Source organism: Octopus bimaculoides, chromosome 8, assembly GCF_046866305.1.
Source record: "Octopus bimaculoides isolate indiv1 chromosome 8, ASM4686630v1, whole genome shotgun sequence".
Taxonomy (NCBI): domain Eukaryota; kingdom Metazoa; phylum Mollusca; class Cephalopoda; order Octopoda; family Octopodidae; genus Octopus; species Octopus bimaculoides.
The window spans coordinates 76,628,163-76,654,593 of record NC_142935.1 but is presented as its reverse complement, the minus strand read 5'-3'; the positions used below and the strand labels follow the sequence as shown (position 1 = coordinate 76,654,593).

The 26,431-nt window shown below is 34.4% G+C and overlaps 1 protein-coding gene across 1 annotated transcript in view; it reads left to right on the top strand.

Annotated features, from left to right (window-relative positions):
- The window catches only part of LOC106871810 (cleavage stimulation factor subunit 2), a 53,266-nt gene that overhangs the window by 8,134 nt on the left and 18,701 nt on the right, over positions 1-26,431 (top strand). The window contains exons 2-10 of the mRNA XM_089356682.1: positions 6,252-6,330; positions 9,538-9,742; positions 11,265-11,372; positions 14,131-14,250; positions 15,714-15,803; positions 20,426-20,537; positions 21,271-21,408; positions 23,152-23,342; positions 26,228-26,344. Coding sequence (XP_089212808.1) covers positions 6,252-6,330; positions 9,538-9,742; positions 11,265-11,372; positions 14,131-14,250; positions 15,714-15,803; positions 20,426-20,537; positions 21,271-21,408; positions 23,152-23,342; positions 26,228-26,344 — 1,160 coding nt within the window. The remainder of the gene's footprint in view (positions 1-6,251; positions 6,331-9,537; positions 9,743-11,264; positions 11,373-14,130; positions 14,251-15,713; positions 15,804-20,425; positions 20,538-21,270; positions 21,409-23,151; positions 23,343-26,227; positions 26,345-26,431) is intronic.

The window sequence follows — 26,431 nt, the reverse complement described above, 5'->3', positions numbered from 1 at the left end:
CAACTTCTCAACAATTTCCATGAATTACACCTTTCGATTTCCTGCAATTTCTCGTCTCTTGCTCTCAGACAAACACACTTCTACTTATACAAGTTCAGCTACTCCATTCTCACAGAGAGTGTCATGATTCTCACTATAACACTTTTGTTGCCAAGAACAATCCAACTTCTCTCAAAACAGGAAGGAAAAACCCTTCAACCCCACCCCCACCCTAACTGAAGTACCTCACTTCAGAATGATACAGAAGCACTCCATATTCACTGTCCGTGATGGATATAAGAAAGAAATTGAACTATTGTAGTTGAGAGCTCTTCCCTGTATAAAATGTATGGTTTTCACAACCACATCTACAATGTTTTCCTCCACTGTCTTTTCCCTCACTGTGTCTCTTGATGCAGAATGCAATAGATTACAAAGATGAGCACACCAACACTGTTCAGGTTTTCTTTAAAAAGGTCTACTAAACCCACTTTTCTCAGAGCACATTGCAGGTGCACCATATGATGCCACTGGCATGAGTTTATCCAATTCAGTCTTGCATACTGAATGCCCTTTTCTAGCTCACTAAATATATTTTTCCTTGTAACCATTCCCATCAACATCATCTTCGTTTAATGTCTGTTTTCCATGCTGGAGCCCCATACTTTTGTAATATGTTTATAGGTTCAGCGAGTCAAAAAGAAGAAAAATTCTACTAGTCCCATATTGATAGTTGATGGGATAATCATAAAAGTTTTTGCAGATCGCATTTTCCATCCAGAGCTGAAGAAAAATTAATAAAACTAGTAAAAAGTGAATAACATGAAACAGTGGAAGACAAAATAAATAAAAAACTATTTGCTAGCCTAATATCTAGTATCTCATCTTATGAACTCTTTGTGGGTGAAACACTTTTTGAAACTTTTTTAACTGTCCACCTTTTCAACTTTTCTAACCAAGAGAGCAGCATGCTGACTTATTTAAATGAATGCTCGTTTGGAAGAATACCATTGCATTTCAGTTTTGAGAAGAGTTGATCATTATATTGATATGATAAGTGAAGACATTGCATTTTCTGTAGTACCAAACACATATAGAACCTGTTACAATCACAGTCACTTGTTAGTTTGTTGTAGCTTTTGTGATTACCAGTTGTGTTAATATTTATGATCTTCAGAGTAAAATGGCAAGTTATAGTTGCTCAATAGGAAAGGTTATGAGGTCAAGTTGCCATGCAAGAAGCCACATAAAATTCTTGAAAACTATTGATGATATTCCGATTTAGGAAATCAAATTCTAAATATCAAAATTGAGAAACTTGATGACCTTGTTGATGTTTGCATTAACCATGACTCAATTTGTTGATGAATATTCAGACCATATGAGAAAATGTGTTAATCCACTGAAAATTCACAAGGTAAAAATTAAGACAAATTTACTTGAGGTGACATTAGAGGAGTACAGACAGCTATTACTGCAAAACCATGAGATTTTACCAAGACAGAAGTTGTATAGAAATTAAAGAAACTTTTTTACAATTAACAATGAAACTGATGAAATGAGCAATAAAACTGCTGAAAGTGACCAAGAAACTATACTTGACAAGCCTTCTGCTGAATCAGCTACTAATACGATAAACAAGTCTCTTTAACTTTTTGACTGTTCACCAATCACAGCAGTTAGAACTAACAATACAACAACTGTTGGAAAGCATAAGATTAATGATGTGACAACCAAGTACAGTCAGGCTGTTGCAGTTGCACTTAATAAGACAGCTTTTGCTAAGTCAACTGATAAAGAATGTGATAATTGTGACAGATTGATGAGGTTGATCAAGGAGAAAAATGGTTCTTAATGACAAACAAGTTCAAATGCTCGTTTTAGTGCCATGTAATTGGTTGATTCAGCATACTGCACACTACTTCAATGTTACCAAAATATTGGACTGTCCAAAAAGTTCCAAGTGTTTTTAAGCTAAATCTTTTAACATCTGAAATGTAACACTGTTAAAACTTTGGCATTGCCTGAAGTGGTAGTGCATCTCTTCTTTGTTCCTAAAAATAGATTTATCTTTCATTCCGGTTACCCTTTATTGACATTTGAAATGGATAACCAAAAATTTAATATTTGCATTGTAATGCTTTTCATTTTTAAGAAAAGGAGAAAATAAAGTACTGCAAAGACTTGCAAGACCATTTGTGAAGTTTATGGTGATGATGCTGTAGGTGAATCAACTATTCGAAAGTGGTTTGCAAAATTTAAAGCTAGAGAGTGCTTGGAAGATGACAGTCACAGTGGAAGACCTTCAAAATTGGATGAAGATGTTTTGAAGGCAAAAATCGAAGAAAACTCAAATATCATGACTAGGGAACTTGCAGCGGAGTTGGAAGTTTCTAAAAGTATGATTCATGAACACCTAGTGAAGCTTGGATACATTTCTCGCTATAATGTATGGGTTCCTCACAAACTCTCAGAAAAGAATTGCTTGAACCAGTATTCCATTTGTAATACACTTTTGAAATGGACTGAAAGCCTGCCTTTTGTGAAACAACTTGTGGCTGGAGAGGAAAAATGGATTGTGTATGAAAACGTAGTGCGAAAAAGATCCAAGAGTTTGCGTAAGGATCCCTCTAAACAGCAACCAAAGACAAAAATCCATGCTTAAAAAGCTATGCTTTGTGTTTGGTGGGATCATAAAAACATTATTTATTATGAGCTTCTCCCACAAAACCAGATCATTAATTCTGATGTGTACTCTTGTCAGCTGGCTAATTTGAACCCAAAAATCAAAGAATTGAGGCAGGAGATACCAACAGGAACGGGATATGTGTTCCAACAAGACAATGCCTGACCACATGTGTCTTTGGCTACCCAAACAAAGTTACATGAACTTGACTGGAATCTCTTACTCCATCCACCATATTCTCTTGATATTGCGCCATCCAACTACCACTTGTCTTTGTCTCTACGGAACCCATTCATTGCAAGGAAAAACATTTAACAATTTAGATGGAGTCATAATGCATCTACATAACACTTTTTCTTCAAAACCAGACAAATTTTATGCTGATGGAATATTTAGATGGGTAAAGGTCATTAATAATAATGGAAATTATTTCATTGTATAAAATTTATTGAAAAGTCAATTATTTATATCCCTTTTTTATATATAAAAAAAACACCCAGAACTTTCTGGACAAGCAAGGAAGTTGAAGCAAGAAAAAGGCAGTCTATCAGTTTCAGATAAATATTGTAGAATTGGGATTTGTAATGAAACAGTAAAACTGATGGAAAGCTTCTATGAAGGTGATGAAATAAACAGGATGTGTCCTGGTAGAAAAAAAACTGTGCAACCATTTAAAGATCTGATTCTACAAAAGGAAAAATATGAGAAAGACTTGCTGGGAAACAAGAAATTTATGTATTTTTCAAGCCTGGTTGGTTTTCTAAAATTTGCTCTACAAAAGCCAGCATGGTGCATCCCAGTAGGTTCATCTGGGTCTCAAAACATATGTGTGTGTACATACCACCAAAACTTTAAACTATTGTTATCAGTCATTAATCATTCCCTTGACTATAAGGAAATCACAAAGTTGGCATTATGTGATTTCTTGAAAGAAAATTGTATTTCATAATTGTGATAATTGCCTAGATTTATTAGTTTTAAACGAATTTATAACTGAACATTTACAATTGTGTTACACCACCAATTCCATAATCAAATACAAACAGTGGGTCAGTACAGATAGAAGTCAGCTAATGTAAAAATAAGAATTTAAAAGTTTCATTGACACTCTTAGCATTATGTTTCTTCAGTTAACTGGGTATCATTGTGTAGCCAAGAAATAGAGTACTTCAAACAGAGAAAAGCATATTTGAAGGAAGGAGAAACCATTTTAGAAGTTGATTGATGAATTACTGAAACCCAACTGTCTTGAAATAGAGAAGATTATTTAAATTCTGTGATGGGCTATCAGTGCAGTATAAAAAAAACTCAAGAACTTTTCTAATTTGATTCTCCATGAGCAGGATTTTCAGTTAAAAGCAGAATGGCTCTTCTTTGTCACATTTCATGGTAAAAATGCTTGTGATGGTGTTGGTGAGACTAGCAGCATGAGCAAGTCTGAAGAAACCAGTCTCAGAGCAGATCTTAACCCCAAAGCAGTTGTTTGAATTTGTCAAAAAAGAGATCATTGGTGTAACTACTTTCAGTATCGAGTCCAAGTCATTTTACCCATGCCTCATTCAAAGCACATGCAAAATCCATGGATTTATTCCATGTGATAATGACTTGTCCATGACCTTTGAATCTGAAAATCATTCATCAAAACTGCTACTGAAAGATGATGTAAATTCTGTTTCGGTTGAAGATAACCCACTGGGGTCATACCATTCATGTTGGTATGATAATGATTGATACATTGGAGTGGCAAATAATGTTTCAGCTGAACATTCTGATGTTAATGTAAATTTTTTTTTATCCCAAAGGCCCTGCCAGTCAGTTTTTCTTGTTAAGAAATGATAATACCCGTTGGATTCCAACAGAAGACATAATTGTAAAAGTTGATCCCTCTTCCTCTGGAAGCACTAGCAGTTGTTTCTGTCATTTTTCATGCAATGATATTAGACATGTACAAAGTTTGATGTTATATGTGTTAGGCTTGCAAATAGCTTTTGATTTATTTTGATTTTCACTGTTACATGTTATTTTTGACTTTTAATTTGTTAATTTGTCTTGTTAATTTTTAGAAAGAAATTACAGTCTAAGAAACCTTTTATAACTGTCCCCTTCAATTATCGATATGGGACTAGTAGAATTTTTCTTCTTTTCAATCTCCTGAATCTATAAAGGTATTAAAAAAGTGTGAGGCTCTATTTGTCAATCACTTTGTTGTTTTTGTATAGTCAAGTCATCAATGTCCAAGGATTTTCAATTTTGAAAGTTCTTCTCATTGTCACACATGGATTTCCAAAGCTCTGAACTGCTCTCAAAAATGGGAATTTCCATTTTAAGTAATTTTCAGGGTAGTTTAAATGTTGTATTTCTATATTTATACTCTCACCATCAGGTGTACTTTCAGAATATGTATAGTTTCAACTTGATGAAACTGAGATTCTGGAAGCATATATATGCACAGCAGGGCCTTCCTGCTCAATTTCTTCCTCAAAACATCTCCATCACCCATTATCTCTCTAACTGCAGTATTCTGCTGTTGTAGTTAAATGTAAGCAGAACTGCATTTTTCAGTTTTTCTCTGATACTACTTATTCTTCTTGCTACCTGGAACAATTTCACTTGTTATATATCCTTCATCATATTTACTCTTTTACCCATTCCCCACCTCTAACCATCTCACTCTCCTATACACTCTTGCAACCTTTACACACTCACATCCCTGTTCTGTTCCCCATGATTTCTGCTCATCTTATATTTTGAAGGTCCACCCTGACACCTCATCACCACTATTTTATCTTTTTCACCTCCACCCCAGACACTCTCACACTCTCTTCTGTAATGCGAGTAGGTATGTAGCTCCTCTACAGCAATAAACCTGTCTTGTTCTGGTTCCTTATACGTTAACCTCCTCATCTAGCATATAGCCATCACCCTATTCAGTTGAAAGAATCTTAGTCTTGCAAACTGCATGGCAGCCTTGCTAGTGTTGGTTTCATGAAAAAGGAGTACCCAATACAAGCAGTAAAGTGGTTGGTTTTGAGACATACCAAAGCAGTTATTAGAACATGACGCAGTCCTTGGGCATGTCAAAATGTCAAAACCTGTCAAAGTGTCCATCCCATGCCAGCAAGGAGGAGGTGGTGGTGGTGGTGTGTGTCTAAACCATTAACAGTTTTCTGATTAACATAATAATCCACAATATCTACACATGTATGATTATATATCTGTCTCAATATTCAGCAGCGTTTCATCTTCCTCAACTTCCTTTTCCATTTTCTTTCCTTCTTTCTCTATCTCTATGTATCTTTCAATATTACCACCATCAGTCTCAATTACAACCTCAATATGGCTTCTGAAACAATTACATGTGCTATAGATCAGGTGATCTTTATTCGTATTGATCATAATGTCTCTGATAACTGATTTTGATGAGTCCCTAGTATTGTGGGTGTGCTTGTTTAATATTACTTTAATTAAACTAGTAAATATTCATGTATCTAAACACAACTTCATATATTGATTTTTTTCTACCCTCTTTTTAAAACAAATGTCAAAAACTTATGCAAATAATGATTTGGTTCTCCTTTCTTTTCAGTTGGTAACATTCCTTATGAAGCTACTGAAGAACAACTCAAGGAGATCTTTGCTCAGGCTGGTCCTGTAGTTAGTTTTAGGTAAAATCTCACTATATATTCTCTAAACATGAAGACCCACATATATATATTACCTTTAGCGTGCTATTTCAACAAAATGTGATTGCCATGAAGTCTCCATTTTGTTCAAACTGATCGTTCTCTTTAGTTTCATAATCTTTTTTTCTGTTTTCATTTTTTTAAGCTTCACTAGATAGATCTATTTGTATGTATTTGAATGCTAAAAGTTCAAATATACATATCATATATAGAAGTTCAAATATAAAAAATATCTGCAAAAATAAAAGTTGGTGCTTGATTTATAGTTTTAAACACCTCAAGGGAAGAAATGTTTGGAAATAATATCCTAAAGAATGATCAGAGAAGGGATTTTTTTTTTTTTCCTGATGTATTTATTGATCAGCAGAATACTTTGATTCTTATATGCATATACAGCATAACATATATCTGTTGACTAGAATTCCATAATTTGTTTACTGATATGTTTAATCTGGAAATGCTAAATGTTTATTCAAGTATCATCAAGTGATATTTTTTCTGTATTAGCATTGATGAAATTTACTGTTTAGTTCATCCTGCTCTCTTTGGTCATCATCTTCATCGTTTAACATCCATTTTCCATGCTGGCATGGGTTGGACAGTTTGACTGAAGTCTGGAGAGCCAGCAGCTGCACCATGCTCCCATCTGATCAGGCAATGTTTTTACAGTTGGATGCCCTTCCTAACACTAGCCATTCTGTGAGTGTAGTGGGTGCTTTTTACGTGTCACCAGCACAGGAGCCAGTCAGGCGGACCTGGCATTGATTACATTTGGATAGTGCTTCTTACATGCCACTGGAACTGGAGCCAGTAGGAGGCACTGGCATTGGTCATGTTCAGATGGTGCTTGTTTGTGAATATCATAAAAGTGATCCTTCTGTTCAATTGGGTAGCCCGCTTGTTGGGTGTAAGCAGAGATAATTGTAGCTATACCATTCTGCAAGACTAACGTGAGTTTAAGTACTCTATCACACACCCTCACTACCTCTATGACCTTATACACCCATTTCTCTGCAAGAAGTATGCCCACACCCCCTATTCCATCACTATTACTTTCCCAGAAGAGTTTATACCTGTGCTTTGCCTGTGAGGACTCTGGCTGAAGCTCCTCTCCACCTTGCCTCTTGTATGCAACATACATCAACACATCTCCATTCAAGCATCTCTACAGTCTCGCTAGACCTACCTTTCAATGTGCCTACATTTACAATGCCAACTCTGAAAACTGGGAAGGAGATGGGAGGTAACACAGGAAGGAGAGATGTTATTCAGCACTTGAAAAGAAGGTTCCCGTGATCGTTTGGTAACAGATGTCATAATAGTTGTTATTGCTTTTAACCTACCATCATTCAAACATGTTAGAATTGTTAAGGTTGTTGCCTCTACTGGGGTATGGGAGTAAGGAAGCATTGTATATGAAAGTGTTTGGGGTGTTGTAAATATAAGTGTTATGAGCATTGTGGATGTAAGCATTGCACACATCAATTAATTTTATAATTTTGCCCTTTCTCTTAAAAAAAAAAAATTTGTAAGCAGTAACCATAGAAAGAACATAAAGAATAGTTATTAACTCGGATCTTATCTGTTTCAGTGCAGTTACATATACAATTGAATAGTTTTGTGATGTAAATTTAGAAAGTTTAATATCTAAAAGATGTCATAATACATAATAGGACATATTTTCAGCATCATTTTAATGTCTGTTTGTTCATGCTAACATGGATAGTATATTGTCTATTGCCATGATTTGATACATTGTTATCTTATTAGTGACACCTTTATTACGACTCCTACTTGCTACAGATATTTTCCAATATCAATAACAACTATTTTTCATCCAGCACTTTGTGTGTATCAGGTGTCCATACCAGTACAGTCAATTCTTTCAGACACTGGCTAACATAATTAATTTATTAATTCTATCTAAGAATATATTTTTTAGCTTTCTGCAACATATATATTATGTAGAATCATCATCATCATCGTTTAACGTCCGCTTTCCATGCTAGCATGGCTTGGACGATTTGACTGAGGACTGGTGAAACCGGATGGCAACACCAGGCTCCAATCTAATTTGGCAGAGTTTCTACAGCTGGATGCCCTTCCTAACGCCAACCACTCAGAGAGTGTAGTGGGTGCTTTTACGTGTCACCCGCACGAAAACGGCCACGCTCGAAATAGTGTCTTTTATGTGCCACCCGCACAAGCCAGTCCAGGGGCACTGGCAACGATCTCACTCGAAAATCCTACGGGAGCCATATAATATATATATTAATTCTGTAAAAGACTTACCTGTTGTTTCTAGGTTAAAATCCTAAGAAATGTATTTTTATTTAGTACTAGTATGGATTTATATCCAATATTAAACTGTTTCTTACATCTGCTTTTATAAACACATATAACAACTTATGTTTTATTAGTGAAAGTAAAGCAAAACCAATGTAATAGCAAAATACATTTGATGATTTTAAGCATGTTAAAACATTGCTAAAACTACTGTATATATGATAGTTATGAAATAATTTACATACAGTAATCCCTCAACTATTGCAGGTGTTATGTTCCAAAACCCCTTGCGATAGGTTTTGGAAGTCTGTGAAGTAGAAACAGTACTGTACTGTATATTTTTTATTTTTTATTTTTATAATTTGTATATATTTATTTTATTATAATTGCAAAACAACACCACATAGGAATCGATGTAAGCTTAAATAATAAACTGCTAAATGATGAGGAATTACTGTATTATGAAATTACTCACCGAACAGTATTCTTCGGGTTTTGGTCCATCTCAGTATTTTGTTTTCTCTATTTTTGTTAAAATATTTTGAATTTGAATTGATTTCATTTCTGAAAACATAATTATTAACACATCATTTACCTATTATCTGCTACCTTGCATCTTATCTATTCACTCTATTTAACTTTTCTAACTTTCTCTGTCTCTCTCTCTCTCTCTCTCTCTCCCTCTTTTCTCTTTCCTCTCTCTCCCTCTCACTCTTTTCTGTTTTTTTCTTCTTTTTTTTTTGTAATGATTAGCAATTAAAAAATAATGCAGCTATTATTGAACTAGCCTTCATCTTTACTGTCTTATTCTGCCTTTGCATCATTTAAAAAAAAAAAACGTTTTTTTTTGTTTTTTTTTAATATAAGTTACATGATTTGATTTTATAATTGCTTAATTTTCAGATTAGTTTATGACAGGGAAACTGGTAAGCCAAAAGGTTATGGCTTTTGTGAATATCAAGACATTGAAACAGCACAAAGTGCCATGCGTAACCTCAACAACTATGACTTCAATGGGCGACCACTGCGTGTGGGTGTTGCTGCTGGTGAACAAAACAAAGAAGAACTGAAGAGTATGCAACAAGCTATTGGTGGGCCTCCTGTTGAAGTGAGTTGGGTTTTTTGTATTTTTTTAACTTTATTTCTCTCTAAATATTTTGCCATTACTTGTGTTTTTAAAAAGAGAAAAATCTAACTGTAAGTATTTGCAATACTTGATGGAGACATAATATTGAAGAAAAATCAAGGAATTCTTTAATAGTGTGATGAAAGAGCCTTAAACAGAAGGCTGCTCTGAAAGCTTGTTGGCATTTGTAAGTAAATTCTATCATCTAAGAGATATGACTTTTGTTATATTCAAAGTATCAGTCAGTCAGTATGAAGTGCTAACACTCCAAAAACAATTGCAAATAGTATGTGTTAATATCTTCTAGAAGTTCATATGAAACATTTGTTTCATGTAGGTGTATTTCTTTAAATTTATAAGCAATAAATTTTTGGAAAATGTTTCAGCATATTTTATTTGAATCTATATTTCATTATGAAAAATTCTCTAAATAACTGATTTTTTTTTCATATTGTACTGTATTTATCAAAGTAGAGCTACTGTATGTAATTATATCCAGTGACTGAAACAAATAAGAGATAAAAAATTCCAGAACTGTGTCTAATGCCATTTGCTATGTTGGTGACTGTAGTACTTGCTTCTATGGAGCTCACATTTCTGGATAGCCTGCCCATGATTCCACTACATCTCCTATGTTTCCATAGTTTATATTGGATACAGTGATGCATTTGTTAGTGATGTAAGCTCTATAAAGCCTTTGAACTGAGAAGCAAAGCTCATTGAGTATTTTCTTTAAGATTTTCCTGAAGAAATTTTTTTCAGTTTGAATGATGAGATTACAAGGTATATGCATTGAAAGGCAACACCACATTCATTACATCTATAGAAGAGATGAAGACATATCTTGGTATGATTTTTGTCTAATAGGAGTTGTGCAGCTTCCACAGTACAGAGACTACAATTCAACTCTGAGACAGGAAATCAATGCCTAGGAATAGGTATTTTATAAATATATCTAAACACACTACTTGTTGTCAGCTTACTTGTATTCAACTTATCTGGTCAGATAACAGTGACATGATGACAGGTAAAGTCAACAATAACAAGTAAAAGCCATATTCATAATGTACACCAACAATCATTACATCCTATCACCAAGTTTCATTCATATTCATGCAACAGTTATATTTTTATGATTTTTATACTGGACTAATTGCATTTTCTTAAAAATCTTTAGTTTCTAACAGGATTAAATTTACATAGACAAAACACTATAGAAATTTAAGAGTTAATAATGCATTAATGTTAGCATTGCATTAATGTATGTTCTCAGCAGACAAGCCTGTTTCTTGGAAAGATTTAAATATTATAACTTTTTCTTAAAAAACTCATTGGTTATTCCTATATTAGAAACAAATGTTAATATTACGAAAATAATGAAAGAAATGTCAATAAGATTGTTGCAATGCACCATTAATTAATACTGTTTAACACTTACATCTTTTTATTTACTGTATTTTAATGACTGTTTTAAGAATATTCATAATGATGGATAACTTTGCAGAGTCCTTATGGGGACCAAGTAGAACCAGAAAAGGCACCAGAAGCAATATCAAAAGCAGTTGCCAGTCTTCCTCCAGAGCAGATGTTTGAATTAATGAAACAGATGAAGGTGAGTTTTTTTCTCTAATATTTTTTGTTATTTTTTCATCTTTGTTTTCTGAGTTATTATTGCATTAATATACGTTGATTTGACTATTAAAAAAATTATCTTTTGTCGTTTAACTATGGATGTTCTTTAAGTAGTTTCAAATGCCTTATATGTACACACACATATATATAGAGTAGGATTGAACTCGTGTCTTTACTGGATTATATCCCATCTCATTTAAGTCTCTCTCATCAGAAAATGAATTAAATCTTTTGTCTAATCCATCTGTCTAAGACAGGCATCCCTTTGTGACTTCATCCAGGTTTTTACCTGAGACATTGAACTACAACAGTTCATCATTTTATATCTGCCTTCCATGCTGCCATGGACAGGACAGGTCAGTTCTTACTTGAAGTTACTGTCCTCATAGATGAGTTGGAGGACCACGTTTTTCTCAAATATTCAGTTTTTAAGTATTACAGTCAATAAGTGCAGGTCTTCCAATAATAAATCAACATTTTAGAAGCATCTACCACATTAATATGTATTAATGGTTATGGACTGTTTTAAATATTGGTAGTAGAAAGTTAGAAAGTGACCTCTTCTGTTGGTTAGGATAAGTACTAGCTACTACATTAGAAATAACTGAAAATAAAACTTGTCTACCCTGTTTGCTGATGAGCATGTAGTCTTTCTAATTTGTATATTTACCTGAATAATAGTGATCAGATGGATTTTCTGAAGTTAGTCTTGCAAATAGGTCATTTGTGTCCAAGAGCCTTGTTCTTTCTTCTTTTCCAGTACCACATCTACTGCTTTCAGTTATGCAAGAGAAGTCATCATTGTATTGCCCATCATAGTATTAAAGTCACCAACCCTGATAAAGAGGTCACTGTAATTCATTATCAAAGTCATTTTACTACATTTTTTCATAAAAGCAGTCATTCTGTTCATCTGCCAGCACTAACCTTGAACATTTCAAAAATAAGCATTAGTTTGAGAAAGGCAGCTCTCAGCAGAGGCTATCTAGACAGGGGAATAGGAATAATTGTGTGAAGTTAATGTAATTAATGTTCATTTTGACCCCTTTCCACTTCTTCGATATCTCCTCTCTCTGTTACATTCTCCCCACCTCACCCTTTCCTGTTCATTGTACTTTACTGCCCTTGTAACTAGAGACAACAGTGGATCTAGGGATGACACTAGAGTTTTTCAATCTTCCCATCACTCTTAACAGTCACTCCACAGTCACTGCACAAAACCATTTTTGTAATGAAAGATGGCATTGGATTCTCTTGTTCATACCATCTTGAATGATTGGGGAAGCCTAGAGTAGTGAAGACTCTTTAGCCTTGCAGACTACAAAACAATTAGTGCTGGTGCCATGATAAATGCTTAGTGAATGGATTTTCTGAAGTTAGTCTTGCAAATAAGTCATTTGTGGGAGAGTCAGTGTAATGTTAAAAAGATGTTTTAGTTTGGCTGAGGACAGACTATTATTGATGCTACAATAAATTGCACCAAATATACTCTGTACTGTAGTTGATATTAGTTATAGAAACCATGAATATATCAGCAAGGTATCGACCACGAAGCAGGTATAGAATCATGGTGGTGGTGGTGATGACATTATTTAAACTCATTCCAGAATGGAAAATTACATAACACACTCTAGAGCATATAAATATATATATATGCACATACTCAAAATTGTTTCAGATTGAGGTGAAAAATATCTTTTTTTTATATCAAATTATTTCTGTGAGACATTAGTGAGATGAATATATTGTTGAGTCATTGTTTTACAGCTGGATGCTCTTCTTGTCACTAGTTCTCTATATGTTTTTTTAGTTATATCTTCAAAAGTCCAAAGTGAGCAGGTGATTTGTTGGCAACATTATACATACTGTATAGTGGACATTAGAAAATGGTGATAATAGTAATAATATATCAGTATTTTGTTTTGCTGAATGATGTGTACAAATAATTCATTATTTTGATTAAATGTATGTCCTGAACATTAGCTCAAATGTATGTACTGTTCATTAGCTCACTCATTCCATGAAATTGATGTTTCCTGAACAGGTGCAGTGTACCACACATTAGGTGTGGAAGTGATTGCAGGGCAACATGAGAGTGTCTTGATCCAGGAATTGAAACCACAATCTAGCAACTGTGGATGCAACACCCTAACCATTAGGCCATGCACCTTCACACACACATGTATTGGGTTGGCTAAAATGTTGGTTTTTGTCGCAACTAAACTTCAAGCACTCTAATAAGTAGCTAACTTCAGTCTGTCCTTTGTGTGTGCTTACTCGTTAGATACTAGACACTTCAATGTAGTTTGTTGCAAACTTGTGTACTTGGATTCACCCTGGAAATGGAGAACCCAAACAAACATTATCAACACCTCATGCTATTTTATTTTAAAAAAAACAAGAAAGTGGTGGAAATCTGCAGGAATGTATGTGCTGTGTACTAAGAGGATGTTCCTATGGGACGTGTGCCAGAAGTAGTTTACAAGATTTCAATCAAGAAATTATTTTCTGTTCAAGATGCACCTCACTCTGGCTGGCCAATTGAGATTAACAGTGACACCAACTGAGCCCTTTATGTATTACATGTATAATTATTCTAAGTTTCTATTTTGTTCTTTCTATACATATTCTACTTATTTTTCCCTGTATATTCAACTTTATATTTTGATTGTTCATAATTTCTTGAGTTTCATGTTATTGTTTCAATATTTTAAGGTTTTAATTCTACTTTCCTTTAGCTCTGCATTCAGAACAATCCAAATGAGGCTAGAAATATGTTATTACAAAATCCACAGCTAGCGTATGCTCTGCTTCAAGCTCAGATTGTTATGCAGATTGTTGAACCACAAGTAGCTACGGTTTGTATTAACATTTTTTCCATTTTGAAATCTGTTATATTAATACTGTCAATAATTTTTACTTTTCATTGTGACTACTGCTTTATCAGTTATTCTATCTCGTGCCAACCTTGTACCTATATTAAAAACTGTTCATAACCATTAGTACAAAAATTAATACATTAATGTAATAGTTGCTTTTAAATATTGTTTTACTGTCTGTACATTTGTATCCATTGGTTGTAATGCCTAAATAATACTGAATTCTTATCCTTGCATGTCATTGCAGCCATTTCTTTGAAGAGATCCCTACAACTTGCTAAGCAGTTGCTGCTAGCCATCTTCAGATCTTTTAAACTCAATATCTTCCTTTTTTCAAATTGTTTTGTAATTTTAGTATGTGTATTTTGGACTATCAATCTCTTTTTATTTACACTACATTTAGGTTGACCTGTTCTTCAGTTGTTTTTAGATGCCATAATAATTTCTTTGGCAAAGAAATTTCTGATTTAAAAATTTCAATGAACTATACATTATTCTGACAGAAATTATTGAGTACAAAGCTATTAATAACTGAACTTAATCTCACATATAACTCTTCAATAATTATCGTAAATATCTTGCACCAACTATATGTCCAAGTTTAATTTTCTTGTTGCTCAGCAAATTGTCTCTTCTCAAATACTTTTCCCTCGCAACAGATTTAACATAAAGTGATTTTTTGATTGAAAGTTTTTTTTGTCAGTGACACACTGAAGATAGAACTCCCTGTGGTTCACTTACTATTTAGTCCACAGCTGGGACCTTGACAGGTGCTACTACCGGATGCAGTTTTGAAAAGCATATGGACACACAAATGCATTTACACGTATATTCACATATATATGGATTTATACACACACATACTCATACATGTGTATGTACACACACACACATGCATGGATATATGTATCAGACGAACAGCAGCAAAAATAAAATAAATAAAAAACAAATATAATCATGCAGTATTTTCTGACATAAATAATTAGATGTGGATGCACATGTATCTACATATATACATGTATGTGCATGTGGAACATATACACACAATTACAAATATACAAACATATAGAATCAGATGTCTGTGTCTATAAAGTAGATGGTGTGGTGGTCAGTTGTATCTATATTTGTTGTGAACAGAGTATGGTAAAAGAAAGTTTTACTACAAATACAATAAATTTATAATTATGATACGTAAACAATAAGTACACATATATACGTGTGCACACACTCTTACTCATATATGCATGTGCATATATACATACATATACATATTGATAGTATTATTGAAAGCAAATGCTCTTTTAAGAAATACCCATTAAAACTCTAGACATCTGCTTTCAGTGCTGGTGCTTTTTAGACAAGAACAGTTGTGTTGCATTATAAATAGATTTATCTTGATTTGTTTGATTTTATTCAAATTTATTATGTCGGCTATTCTACAGGCAATGCTTCACAGGGATTCCAGTCAGATTCCTCCATTATTACCTTCAGTGAATGCTCAGAATGAAAGTGGCTTGGGTAACACAGCAACAGTAAGTGTTTTTTCTTCCTCTAAATAAAACTTTTTATTCAATCTTGAGAAACCTGAAAAGCGTAAGGAAAAATACAGAACCAAACTAAAGTTTGCTGGACATGTCCTCTCACCTACCACACCTGTTTTTGGTTTTGACTCAAATATGCTTTCCACCTTTTCAAAGATATAATCTACTATAATTGTTACAAAAGATTTATCGTCATACTTGTCTATCTTGATAACAAAGATTACCTACCTTTATGGCTTTCAAAAACTAGTCATCAGCAGTTTCTTGTTGAGAACATCTCAACTATCCTCTTCCATTTCACCCATTTGTTATGCAAATTAAAACTCATGCCAATTTAAGCAGCCTACTTCAGGAAACCACAACATTAGAGATGTTCAAACATAGTGGCTCTTAACCTTTTACTGAGGTTTTCACTCCTTTGAGGTTTCTTGCACCCTTTAATATTTGATGGTTAATTCTTTAGCATTTAACCCAGCCATATATCAGGCCCAAGCATTCTACATGTTTTATGATCAAACCAGCCAGCTCTGGCCTCTCACACTTACTCGACAATGTCATCCTCAAAATAAGCAATTACATCATCGAAACCTTGAAGCTATAAAATAATGCATGATTAATTCAAAACAATGTGAATAAATAAGTATCGCATTTAACTGAACCAGTGCGTGTGTTTATTACCGGCATAATGCCTCTCCCAAGGTTTAATTGCATTTAACATTTAACAAAGTTATTCATAAAATTACTTAATGCATCGGTGGCTGTTGTTTTTGCTGAATTAACTTTCAAATATGTGGCATTTTGGTACCAAGAAATACCTAGCTGTTTTGAAAAGAAGAAAAGCTGTATTATATCAACAAAGTAAAAATAAAAATTGTTTGGCACCTACAGGTAGAGAACTGCTTTTACCTCAACACCAATTCTCTAACATCTTTGATCACTTCTTCAGTTCCAAATCCAGCTTATACTCATCATCATTTAACATCCATGATCCATGCTGACATGGGTTGGGTGGTTTGACCGAGTCTGACAAGTCCAAGAACTTCATCAAGCTCCAGTGTCTGCTTTAGCATGGTTTCTATGGCTGGTTGCCCTTTCTAATGCCAACTACATTATATTGTATACTCGATGCTTTTCTCATGCCACTGGTACCTGTGAGGTCACCATGCAGCTCACAAACTTACAAAACCTGAAGGGAGGGGCTTTATGCTGATGGGTGAAGGTTGAGGTATGAGAGAAGGGGATGGGGCTGACTAGGTTCTTGTAGAGGAGCTACATGGCTGAGAAATGAATCAGCTGCAAAGAGATAAATAGTGGTAATGAGGTGTCCCAGATAATTGTGCAAGACAGCAAATGTGCCCACCCTCACATAGACAGTTAAATAAGTAACAGTACTTCCTAGACATCTACTTCCATATGCCTCATAACTACTAAACTTTGTAACTCATTGAATCTATTTAAGATATTGTGATAATGATGGCAGTTCTGCATGTTCAAAGGCCATAAGGAAGAGCAGCAAACCCTTCTTTTCGTTACTAACCCAGCTGCAACTGGCTGAGAAATTTCCTGGTTTATGTTACCAGCTTAGCCAAAATAGCCTAGTTGTATGTAAATGAGAATTCAGGTAAATGGCCCTGCTCAATAATATGTAAGAAGGGTGTAAGCAGAAATTTCATTCAGTGTACCCATGTAGCTATGGACTCACAAGAGGTGTAGTGGAATAAAAGGAAGCAATGTTTGTATGCAGAAGATGCACAGGAGCCAAAAAGTCTACTGATGCACAAGAAATTGATTTCCTCAAATGCCCATCTTGATAAATTCAAGGAGAATATAGGGGTGTACTCAGAGGAGCAAGGCGAGTGCTTCCACAGGATATACTGGACTTTGAATGCCACTACTAAGGATTGTATAATGAAAACATGATGGGAGACTATATTTGTGGGATTTACAGTATAAGTAATTTACAGTATAAGTGTAAATCAGGAAAAACTACTCTTAAATTTGTTATGATCTCTCTTATGTAATCCTAGAATAAGTAAATGCTATTTTTTAATCATATGTCATTTTGTTCCTATTTTGCATAAACAAGAATGTTCAAATTCACCAGTTTTCCCAATGAAAATTGCTAAATTTCAGAAATATCATAATAGCAAATATTCTGCCCAATACCACAGATTTGCCTGTCTTTAACTACTTGATCCTTAACCACTTGAGCACATCTCTTAGTTGCTGACAATATGTGGATCTCTGATTTTGAGCAGTAGTAGGGGAGCATCATAGCCATGTGTTGAGAGAGATTCTTTGGGGTGTGAATAAATATCATAGCAAAAGCAAAGTTTGAAGGAAATATTAGCCGTTTTTCATACTCTCTAGACATAAGCAAATAGGAAATAACAGTTGCTACCCTAGGACAAAAGTCGTGTTACACAGTGATGATTTCAACATCTTGATTACACTCTCTTAACCTTTGCATTATTACAATTCTAGCAAAAATATACCCCTTCTTTCAATTATATTCTAAAATAATCATGAATTTAGACAAGTTTCATAAAACAACTCTATTTTATTAATCAACATATTGTGATTTTTAGAACACAGTTCAACAAAAGGTTCTGAACCAAATCTACTTCATAATTTTTGTCTTAAAATGAATCTATTTACAGGTAAATTCAAAACATAAAATTACTTTTTCGTATGTGTATTTCGTGTGCAAGATTCTTGATGTGGATACGTGTGTTGAAAGAAATACAATTAAACCTTGTGTGTGTATATATATATATATATATATATATATATATATAACAGAAAGGAAACCAAAACCAAGTCCAAAGTCTCTATCTGATCTGATATAAACGAAGTTGTTACAAACACACATATGGACGCACATACTTACATATAAGCACGAACACATAAGTGCGTGCACACATATGAGCGTGCACACATACGAGCTTGCACACATACGAGCTTGCACACACTCACATGCTCATACCGAACAGTTTCAAAACAACGCCATATCATACATTCAAAATAAATGGAAGTGGAGAGACAAGTTACTGAAGAGATTGCAAGAGTGCAATGAAATAATTTAACAAAAAACTATATAAATTAATAAAGGACTGAACCAGTGTGTGTGTTTATTACCGGCATAATGCCTCTCCCAAGGTTTAATTGTATAAAATTACTTAAATGTTGTTTAAACATCAGCATAGAAAATGTTCAAATGGGTATACTACAAAATTTTACTATAGAAAAATTGTGCAAATTACTGGATTATCTATCTATTGAACTTAATATATATAAGATAGGTGTATCATAAAGGTAAAACAACAAAATACTGGAATTTGTCTTTGAAGAAAATTAAGCAATGAAATGCATGCCATCAACTAAATGAAATAAACTAACACGCATACATAAATGCACAAAATACATATAATAATGATTTCAAATTTTGGCACAAGGCCAGCAATTTTGGGGTATAGGATAAGTCAATTGCATCAGCCTCAGTGTTCAACTTGCAAAAGGATGAAAGGCAAAGTCAATTGTCAGCATTTGAGCTCAGAACATAAAGTTGGAAGAAATGCTACGAAGCATTTTCCATGGCATGCTAACAATTCTTCCAGCTCACCACCTTAGATAATGATTACAAACTAATCAAAATTTGTTCCACATCTTACAGGTAAGTAAAAAATAAAGACAAGTTAAAGTTTAAAAAAATATTTATAAATCGTATTTATATATATATATATCACACACACAATATTCCTAAAAACGCTTGAATTCTTAACTTTCTTTCAAGTATGTGGTAAACCACAACCATCTTTTTTCTTTCATTTCCTTGAAAAGACTGTGGCTAGGTCTAATATCTTTCTAAAAAAAAAAGAAGAAAAGCAGTTTTTAAATTCTTGCTATATTCAGGTACAAATTCTTTTTTTTTTTTTTTGCTATTGCTATCAGAACTGTTGTCAACATTGTTTCACTTTCAAAAAGAAATATCCAATTCATAATCACACATGTGTGATTTTTATGTTTGCAGTTTATGTCTTCTATGCCTTCTTTCAAAAATACTGCTTGACAATAAAACTGGTATCCAGCTTTTGTCCACAGTGAAACATTTCAGAAAATCAAAATGAGTAAAAAATGGAGAAAAAATCTCCAAAATTCATAGCACCCACATATCCTGTAAAATAATGTCAGACAATGTAACTCAATTGCTTACATAGTGAAATCGTATTTTTACAAATGTACTAATGAGATTTTTGCTGAAATTTTCATTAAAATATGAATAGGTCAGTTTGGGTGGGTACAGGTGGTTTGATAGGGTTCTATCTCTGATAGAGATCTTGCTAAACATTTTCATTGTGATCTTTACTGCTATCCCTTCTGCTTGTTCCTCCTAAGTAAGTTTATTCTCTTTACACATCTTGTTCAACAATCTCTCATACTGATATTTCTGTGTCATTTTTCTGTTTGCGCTATCACTTTGGGCACATTCTAATTTATAAAACATTTTCAGCCATCAATAGAATATGTTGAACTTGATGTTTTGCAATTTTCTTCTTTCTTTTAAACTTCATGTTGAACTTTAATGCATTTACTCTATTTTGTTTAATTACTAGACTATGTCATTAGCTGCCACTTCAGGGGCCATAAATATTCCAGGTGGATCACTACAAGGAACTACAGCACCAGTTGCTACTTTGAATAATTTAATACCCAACTCTCAAGCAGGTACAAATGCTTTTATTTATCCTTGTGTGTGTGTGTGTGCGTGTTAATGTTTCAACATTCCTAAGGTATCTGTACATACAAATGTATACATAAACAGCATAGTTTTTGGTACATAAATATGTGCAGTTTGTATTTCATGCATGTGATTTTGAATGAAAACCAAATTTTTACTTGCTTCACTAGTTTTCTTGTTGCAATACTACATTCAGACAGATTTTTCTGAATGTTATATGATGCTATCATCACATAAAGAATTCTGATGGTTGTTGTATAAGCAATGTCATACATTTCAAATATACAGCTTGTTGTGTTTGATAGATCATTAGAAATATATTTTAGTTTTTAAGATTGGTACTTTCAGTATATAGAGTATATATTTTGATGTTAGAAGTAATTTGTAGCTAGAAACTTTTGTCATGGAGAAACTTAAATTTAAATTCATCTCTGTAGTTTTTCTGTTGAATATTTTATATTTAGTCCTGTAAAAGTGAAGTTGCCTAATTTAGTATTTTAGGGGATAATTTACTGTTTCTAAAGACACATTGCCAACAGCAAGAAATTTTGCTAATGATATAATTCATGAATTCCATTTACTGTGCAATTATCACTGAATCACTTCCCACCTAGACAGGTATTGTAAAGCTTGAGATTTATTTCAAGTTAATTGTTGTGATCTTACTGTATGTATATCTGCTATATGCAAATATTGTTTATTGTCTTTCATCTCTTCCAGCTATACCTGGTCCCAATCCTGCTGGCAACACTGGAATGCCTCAAAGGATGATGAATCCTAATATACTGGCAACAGAAAGGCCATCAGCTCCTTCTTTAGATAATATTGTATCTCGAACTAGCAACATAGCTCCATTGGGTATGTCTCTCAATCAGTTTTGTCTTATTTGTTTTCAGATCCATTTTCCTATGTAAATGCAGGTTAGAAAAATATGTTTTACAAATGGATGTCCTTCTTGATGTTATCCTTAACTGTTTTTCAAGTGAGGCATCTCTTACTCCATATGACTTCAAAGCACTAAGTGCCAACAAATTTGCTCAAATGTCACAACTTTCATGTAAAGAAGTCATCATCATCATCGTTTAACGTCCGTTTTCCATGCTGGCATGGGTTAGACGATTTGACTGAGGACTGGTGAACCAGATGGCTGCACCAGACTCCAGTCTGATTTGGCAGAGTTTCTACAGCTGGATGCCCTTCCTAACACCAACCACTCCAAGAGTGTAGTGGGTGCTTTTATGTGCCACCGGCACGAGGGTCATTCAGGCGGTACTGGCAATGGCCACGCTCAAATGGTGTTTTTTACGTGCCACCTGCACAGGAGCCAGTCCAGCGGCACTGGCAACGACCTCGCTCGAATATTTTTACACATGCCACCGACACAAGTGCCAATAAGGCGATGCTGGTAACAATCATGCTCGAATGCTGCTTTTTACATGCCACCAGCATGGAAGCCAGTCAGCTGCTCTAGCAACGATCACGCTCAGATGGTGCTCTTAGCGCTCCACTAGCCAGTCATCGAATTTGATTTCGATTTCACTTGCCTCAACAGGTCTTCACAAGCAGAGTTTAGTGTCCAATGAAGGAAAGGTACGCATAAGTGGACTGGTTACACTTCTGGCATAGGCCACAGGTTATGGTCTCACTTGGCTTGCCAGGTCTTCTCAAGCACAGCATATTTCCAAAGGTCTCGGTCACTAGTCATTGCCTCGGTGAGGCCTAATGTTCGAAGGTCGTGCTTCACCACATCATCCCAGGTCTTCCTGGGTCTTCCTCTTCCACAGGCTCCCTCAACTGCTAGGGTGTGGCACTTTTTCACCCAGCTATCCTCATCCATTCTCGCCACATGACCATACCAGAGCAGTCATCTCTCTTGCACACCACATCTGATGCTTGTTAGGTCCAACTTTTCTCTCAAGTTTCTTACACTCTGTCAAGTATGTACACTGACATTACACATACAGCGGAGCACACTGGCTTCATTCCTTGCAAGCTTACGCATGTCCTCAGCAGTCACGGCCCATGTTTCACTGCCATGTAGCATGGCTGTTTGTATACATGCATCATACAGTCTACTTTTTACTCTGAGTGAGAGGCCCTTTGTCACCAGCAGATAATTTTTAGAATAACATTGTAGGATAGGTGTGAGAGGCTAGATCTAGCTGATTTGAACATAAAACAGGTAGAATATTTGGGCCTGATATTGCCAGTTTATATGCTGACGGTTTAAACATGACTAGATAATCCTTAATAGATAATTAGGTGGTTGGTATGAGATGGATTGAACTCTTTATTCTATGTAAAGTTCACAATCCTTTTAATTTTGAAAAACACATTTTCTCAAAAGTTATTAAATGGGAAATTCTTTTCTGCTTTTCATCTTCAGTCTTTTTTTCTTTTTTTGATATTTTTAGTTTCTTTTTACTTTTTTCATACTTTCTGCACGTAAATGGAAGAGTTTGGATAGTTCTTTTCAATTAATTGTATTTAAGTCATTTAATTAGTTAAGTATTCATTCCTTACAATGCAACTAAATTCATTTAATTTTAACTTTATTATTTTACATTAAAATGGAAATTCATTATCTTATTTTATATTTAGATGTTGATTTACGAGTCCGTCCAGCAGAAATGGGAGGACATGCACCACCTCCACCTCCTCATTTTGCTGAAATATGTCCACCTCCTATTCCTGCACCAAGAATGGAACTGAGAGATCCCCGTGTTATGGAACCAAGAATTCCTCCACTTAGAGATTTTCAAGGATTAACTCAAAGTGTTCGAGCACACCAGGTATAATACAAAATATCCATTTCTTAGAACTGACAATAGACTTATAACATCAATAAGAAAATTAAATTTTATGCTTAAGTTACAAAATGTAATGGACGAAATTGTATTTTATTACTTTTTAATTACCATTACAGAAATCTGATTGCTTGTCATAATTTCTGAGTGGAGTTATTATTAGAACAATATATATTCAAAGAAACACTGCTATCTGTTTAATATAAATTTGACATTTGTTATATTGCACAATAGAATATATACATATGTAGGTGTGAATGTGTCATTAAGAAGTGTGCTTCCCAACCACATGATTTCAGGTTGAGTCCCACTGCAAGTATCTTTTACTATAGTCCTGGACTGACCAAAGCCTTTAGAATGAATTTGTTAGATGGAAACTGAAAGAAGCTTGTATATGTGTATGTGTATGCAAGTATGTGGGTGTTACTGTCTTCTTGCCTTGACTGCATGTGATAATTGTGAATGAGTGTCACTATCCTGCAAGCAGTGTCTGGCCATGGAGAAATATTACCTTAGAAACAGGTGAATGTTGGTTACAGGAAGAGCATCCAGACATAAAGAAATCCTTCCCAACAAATTCCATTTGACTCATGGAAAGTGGATGTTACAATGATAATGCAGTGACTCATATAATACTGCTTGTATGAGATCATGTAGATATTGGCTTGGCTGTGGAATCGCCATCAATAAAAATGTTTCAACTAATGTTCCCCACCTAATTACATCATCTAAGTAGCAAAAACTATTAACTATTTCTATTTCCTCTGTACTTATAGTACACACTGCTCCTGTGCATCTGCATATATGAAACATATTTTTTCCATTGCACCACTTGTATATCCATAGCTTATATCAACTTCTTTCCTGCATATTAAGCAAGGCCATTTCCTTGAAGATATTGGGATCCTGTCTTCTTTCTTACTAAAAACTTAGCCTTTGCTAAGTTTACCCTGAGGCCTCTCTATTCTAGGTTTAGCTGCCATGACTGGAATTTCCTCTCAGACCAAATTGCTTGTATGAGAATATTATGCAGATATTAGCAAAGCTGTGGAATCACCATCAATAAAAATGCTCCGACTAAATGTAAAAGTGTTAAAATTTCCAATTTCAAAAATACTAATTTAATTTCATAGATGCTACTTAGAAAATAATCAAATCTGATTGAAGTGTTTCTATGAAAGAGAATCTGATAGAAACAATTATGTTTCTTAGAACAAGATGTTATTAAATTTTGGATTTGGTTTAACTCCTATTCTATAGTTACAATGTTTCTTCACTAAATTTTGTAGAATTAAACTTTTCAATCTTTTACAATATAATTTTTATTTCATTTAATGTTACCTTTCATGTTTCATTCATTTGAATTTTATATCTAAACAATGCTTTAATCTTGGAAGGAAGGATTATGTCTCTAATTGAGCTTATTTCTTTTAAAGTAGTAATTTTGTTAATTTTGTCTTCCATGCTAGCTAGCATGGGTCTGATTAGCCAGAAGACTGGCTGGGTACTCTTTCTTTGGCACCATGTCATCATGTAACTCAGCTCAGTAGGAGTAGAGTATAGAGTCATGCCTTCTTTGGTCATGGAAATAATGGCCTCTTCCATTGTGACAACTGCTGCTTCATCTCAGGGTCATACCTGTAGACCCAACTCTCATCACCTGTGATGATCCTCAACATGAAGGATGGGTCATCAGCGGCACACTGATGGAGATCTTGACAGACTTCAACACAATGTTCTTTCTGCTCAGTGGTCAGTAGGTGGAGGACAAACTTGGCAGAGACCAACAACATCAGCAATGTTGTTGATTGTTCTCCGACAATTCTCATGCACAAGCTGGTGAGTTTTCTCCACATTTCTGGGGATCATGTTTATGGCAGGTCTTCCTGATCGCTCATTGTCTTCCAAGGACGTTCTTCCACTTTTTGAAGTACCCATGCCACTCGAAACATTGTATACAACCCATTGCCTCATCATCATAAGCTTGCCAAAGCATGCTCAATGTTTCTGTAGCAGACTTCCCAAGTTCAATGCAAAATCACAGACTACAGCATACACACGATCACAAAAACACAAATTTCACAACTTGCAAAGTAAACACAGTGATGTCACTTGACACACTGCCTAATGAAGGTCACTGCTAGCTCTCAGTGTTTATGCAACCATATACTGCTATTTGTTGGCATGTCACAGAACTAGTTTGGAAACTTTCTAATACCACCTCATATTTTTAACTGTTTTTGTGCTTGTTATGTTTATAAGATCTATTTTTGTTGTAAAGTATTAGAACTATTGAAATTTATTCTGCTTAGAGCTTTCATGCTGAGTATCTGAAATTAAAATTTATGTGAGGATTCTGAAAAGGCTGTTCTTTGATTTTGTGTGAGTATGTTGGAAACCGTTTTCTTGTTTAGGGCTGTTCATGTTTAGTACAAAGTTATCACTTTGATTGGTCACAGGTTAGTAAATAGTATTTGTCTGTGATGAACTCACATGCTGAAATTCCCATATTCAAGATTACTTTACCCATTATACTCATTCAGTTTTTAGGTGGTGGAATGATATTTGAAGATTTCATTATCAGTATAACAGTCCAGTCAGTTTTTTGGAACTCCCTTGTTGATTCAAAGAATAGTTGATATGTTGAGGCCACATTGGTTAACTGAATTGAATTTATAAACACAATCAATAGAAATTTAAATACATTTTATTTGTAAAACACCTTAATTTTGTGTGCGTGTGTGTGTAATGAAAGTGTTTTCCATTAAAGATCAGAGAGTAAAAAATGAAACTATTTATATCACAATTCCAATTTAATTCACTTTTGGGCCATCTTTCTGAAAGTTTTAAGAATGGCAAAATATTTTTAGTTCCCTTTTAACTTCCCTATATTACAGATCCCAGGCCTAGCAGCGGCTGCTGCCGCTGCTGCAGGCAGTACTGTCAATCACATGGCACCTGGTATCTCACCTCAAGACGAAGAAAAGGTAAGTACACAAGTTAATGTATTTTTCCCCAGATTTTATGCATAATGACTTCTTAGAAGGGCATGCATATTAGGTAAGTGTTCCATT